The sequence below is a fragment of the Micropterus dolomieu genome, linkage group LG02 (assembly GCF_021292245.1).
Source record: "Micropterus dolomieu isolate WLL.071019.BEF.003 ecotype Adirondacks linkage group LG02, ASM2129224v1, whole genome shotgun sequence".
In the NCBI taxonomy this organism is placed as follows: Eukaryota; Metazoa; Chordata; class Actinopteri; order Centrarchiformes; family Centrarchidae; genus Micropterus; species Micropterus dolomieu.
Genome location: NC_060151.1, coordinates 17,342,816 through 17,347,793, shown reverse-complemented (window position 1 = coordinate 17,347,793; position 4,978 = coordinate 17,342,816). Strand labels below are relative to the sequence as shown.

Below are 4,978 nucleotides of genomic sequence, written 5' to 3'. Positions count from 1 at the left end.
CCAGGCTGAGTCACTGTGACCTGGCCTCTGGACTCTGAGGATACAGAGACAAAAACATAAAGCAGCATCATGGTTTTGTGGGCTTCATTTCAGAGGGATGGATGTTCATAGAGGAGAGGAGTTTGATTCTCTGGACTTTACCTGTGAAGCAGCAGCAGAGGAGAGTCCAGATGAGGACGCAGATCAAAGTCATGTTTTTGATGTGGAGGATTTCTGTGGCTTCTGTTGTCATGAAGGACAGCTGTCAGTCATCCAGTGTTCAACTCTCAGGACTATAAACTCTCCCAGAGCACTGGAGCATGGTGCTGCTGATGCAAAGTGGCTCTCTATGGAAATGCTCTGACTGACTCCAACAGGGACTTGGATTACTCTGATGATGCTGTTTATCAATGGATGAATCCATTTGTCGCTTTACTGATTAGGGAATTTTCAAACCGTACTTTACATGATTTGGGATTTATTTATCTGGACATATAAACAGTAACCAACTGTATCATCTCTCATTAAACTGTATTACTACAGAAATTACCATCAATTTAAGTTAAACTTAATATATATAAAAATAAAAATTTGAGTGGAAATGTTTGGCTATTATTATTTTTCATGTCAGCTGAAAAAAAATGTACCATCAGAGACTATTTTTGGTGAGTTTGTTTGTGTCAAAGTCAGAGAGCCGTGTCTCTCTACAGTGAGAGGTTTTTGTACGGCGGCTCAATGAGTTTGTATCACTGTGGTGGACTTTTGGTGGAGGAACCAGACTGGAGGTTAACTGTAAGTACATTTGACTCCTTTCATATCCCAAATTTTAGATGTGTTCTAATTGAAATTCATAGCTGTAGATATAACTAAAATGTTTAGCCTGATAAAGTAAATTTGCAAAAATTCCTGAAGGTTTCACAGTGTCGTTAACCAGACAACAATCAACTCTAATTAAATATTGTGTTGCACTTAAACTTTAAGTTTAATTTTGTACATTTTTATCAGATTATTGTAAAAACAAAACAAAAAAACAACCGTGTATCACTCTGTAAGAAAAAAAAGTTTCATTCCAACTCAATAAATCTACCAAAGATTTTGTTCAGTGTTAAATGTGCATGTTACTTGATGTTTCTGCCAGACTCATGATTAAAGCCATTTAACATATTTTAGTGAGAATTGTTTGAGTTTGAAAAGTAGTTTAGTCATTAACAAAATTCCTTTGAATGTTTTAGTAATGAAGCCTGAATGTTCAGTGATGATTTCTGTTTAAATGCAGAGAACAAACACATTATCATTTATAAATGTAATTTATGAGGTTTTTGATTGAGACAACAAATATTTTAGAAGAACAATAAAAGCTTCACAGTCTTCAGGAGATCAAGATTATTTGAAACTCTTAGAAAGTTTGGCAGTTTCAACTTTAGTACTGAAACCCGTCTCTTTTGCCATGGTTCAGCAGTGATGCCTGTCTGTTGCCATGGTTACTGAATTTAGAGAGGGAAGTGAAACATTTAAGACCAGTTTCATCCACACTGAGGAAGACCTACAGAAACTAGTAGCCTCCCGTTGCTGCATCCAACAATTTAGTTTAGTACATATAAACTTTATTTTCTCTCTCTCTGCAGTGGGTCGTCTAGTCCCCACCCTGACGGTGCTGCCCCCCTCCAGTGAGGAGCTGCAGCAGGGGAAGGCCACGCTCATGTGCCTGGCCAACAAGGGCTTCCCCTCAGACTGGAGTCTGGCCTGGAAGGTGGACGGCAGCAGCAGCAGCAGCAGCAGCTGGGAGGAGAGCAGGAGCCCCGGGGTGCTGGAGAAGGACGGCCGCTACAGCTGGAGCAGCACCCTGAGGCTCCCTGCAGACCAGTGGAGGAAGGTGGGCTCTGTGACCTGTGAGGCCACCCAGGGCTCCCAGGCTCCGCTCTCAGAGACACTGAGGAGAGACCAGTGTTCCCAGTTCTGACCTGACTCACTGGGACATTGATACTGATTTTAATCTGCCACTGCTCTCAGTCTCCCTGTAACGCTTCCTCTCTCTTTTTCCCTCACTTTATGGCAGCAAAATAATTTCAGTTTTGAAGTGTAACTTCTTTTTGCATTCAGTAATGTTTAAATTCTCAGTATACTTTAACAATAAAGACGTAATGATCAACCAAGTTGTGTTGAGTATATTATTATAAGAATGATGGCTGTGTCAGGGAAAAAATGCATTGATTTTATAATGGTAGCTGACTGTTTTAGAAAGAAATGATTGACTCATGTAATGCACATCCATCTTTTCAGATACTCTAGTATTTCTCTCAGTAAGGGGACGTACTTGAGCTTAACTGCTCTCTTAAAGTTTACTGAAAAGAAAATTCCTTCAAATACTAACCAGATTGTGTAATAAAAGAAGGCAAGACGGTGGCTGTGACATGTATAGTCAGATATCATCAACATACAAATAGATTTTTAAGCTGAATAAACTATGAGGCTCTGGGATCCTGGAAGCCTTTACAAAGTACAAAGAGTGATGAACGTGCACATTATCTAGTTATGGTATTAAAATGCAGTAAGAACTGGTTGTGTGTCTTCTGGTGCATTTTGGGACCAGTTTGAAACAGAGATGGGGCCTCAAGTTAGATACTTGGACTCGAGTGCGACTTAAGTCGCACACACAGTGACTTGAGACTCAACTTGATACTCGTCCTGAAAAGACTTCAGACTTGACTCAGACTCGAAGCGTGGGACTCGTGAACAATGTTTTTATTTTAGGAAACTTCTGACGAGTGTGTCTTTATTCCCTCTCTCCGTTACCTATAACCTGCCTAAGTAACATGTAGCATCTGGTGCGTGTGGCCACATGTGAGACAGAACAACAAACTGCGGCAGCTGCTGTGCCATTCATCATAAACTTTGGCTTTAAAATTTCATACAACAAGACCCAAACAAAGAAGCGCTGAACGTAAATAGGTTAGTAATCTGTGGTGAGTAAACACCACCAGCTCAGCATTTGCCAAGTAACGTTAGCTTGCTTCTTGCTTCAGCTACGACCTACGAGAGGTTTACTCCGACTGTCGTTCGTTATGATAAGATGAATGAGCGTTTGTTTACTTGCCAAACTTGTGGTGGTCGATTAATGTAATTATTACGTCCCGCTGGCTGCCATAACGTTAGTTATTACCGTTGGCTGGAAAGAAGTTACAGGTTTATTGTTGATAATGTAACCTGACAGTTTTATTTAGTTATAATGTTACACTGGTTTGAGAGTCTGGGGGATGTGTGTAATCCACATTTTATATGTAATGTAATTGAATTTCATAGTTGTAGAAAAAATATTTAGTCTGATATAGTAAGTTTGCCAGAATTCCTGAAGGTTTCACACTGTCATTAATGAGAATAAAACTTAAACTAACTAAAGTTTAACATAAACTTTCTACATTCTCATCAGATTATTAAAAAACAAAACTAACGTTTAAGTGTTAATAGTACATTTCCAGCTCAAGAACTCTGCCAACAAGTTTTAATTCAGTGTTTAATGAGCATGTTTCTCAACCTTTATCCCAGACTACTGAGTTAATATTATTCATTTGAATGTTTCAGTAATGAAGCCTGACTGTTCAGTGATGATTCCTGTTTACATGAAGAGAACAAACTCATATCTTCATTTATGATGTTTGTGTTTGAGACAAGAAATGTTTTAGATAGCTTCAGCATTTTCATCTTATGTGTAATAATTTAAATATGAACTTCTGACTTTCAGTTTGTTAACAAAGAAAATACACACTGAAATCAAAGAATGCAATTTTAACTTTTTATCTTTAGTACTGAAACCAGTCTGTTGCTGTGGTTCATCAGTGATGCCTGTCTATTGCCATAGTTACTGAGCTCTGAGAGGGAAGTGAAACCCTGAAGAACATTTTCCTTCGATGACCAAGAACTAACAGGATGTAGTTTAGTTTAGCTCATATAAACTTTATAAATCTCTCTCTCTGCAGTGGGTCGAGTCTTCCCCACCCTGAGGGTGAGGGTGTGTTCTAACTCCTTTCTACCAGAACCAGCATCAATTTTTAAACAATTTGACCTACAGTAGCTCGTCTGTTGGATCAGACCACACAAGCCAGCCTTCGCTCCCCACATGCATCAATGAACCTTGGCTGCCCATGACCCTGTCCCTGGTTTACTGCTTTATTTCCATGGACCACTTTTGATAGGTACTAACCACTGCAGACCGTTTTGGAGATGTTCTGACCCAGTTGTATAGCCATCAAAATTGGGCCCTTATCAAAGTAGCTCAAATACTTACCCCTGCCTATTTTTCCTGCTTCTAACATTTCAACTATGAGGACACAATGTTCACTTGCTGCCTAATATTTCTGATTCTCTGACAGCTGCCATGATAATGAGATCATCAGTGTTATTGACTTCCCCTGTCAGTGCTCATGATGTCATGGCTGATCGTGTAATTATAAAGATCAATTCAGTTGTGTAGCTGTCTTAACTGAAAACATTTAAATTAATGAACTCCACAAAGAGTGAATCTGCCTCTGTGTCAGATTAATAGGATATTATAATGTCACAGACTTAGAATAACAACAATGGTTACTTTTTGTAATTTTCCAGAGTGTAGTGTTGTGTGTACAGTTGCAAACCAACACTGTCCTCTTGTGGAATTCTTATGGTACTACACAAGTGTTGAGGTCACTAATGTAGGTTTTTCCCTCAGGAGTTATTTATACATAAGGTAAAGGTAAGGGACTTTATTGTCACATACACATACATGTTGTGAAATTCATTCTCTGCATTTAACCCATCTGTCAAGGGAGCAGTGGGAAGCCGCTGTGCAGCGCCCAGGGACCAACTCCAGATCTTTATCAGTCTGGTCAATGGCACTGTCTAAAGAACCTAACATGTTTGTTGATGGTGGGGAAACAGGAGCACCCGGAGGAAACCCACGCAGACACGGGGAGAACGTGCAAAGTCCACACAGAAAGGCCCGGGAAGACCGGGGTTTGAACCTGGA

General features: G+C 39.7%; 1 gene segment (V, D, J or C); it reads left to right on the top strand.

Annotated features, from left to right (window-relative positions):
• Nucleotides 1-620: 620 nt before the first annotated feature.
• On the top strand, nucleotides 621-2,128 carry LOC123959230. The segment is given in 3 exon segments: nucleotides 621-644; nucleotides 696-771; nucleotides 1,605-2,128. Coding segments are annotated over 3 exon segments (435 nt in total).
• The last annotated feature ends 2,850 nt before the right edge of the window (nucleotides 2,129-4,978 follow it).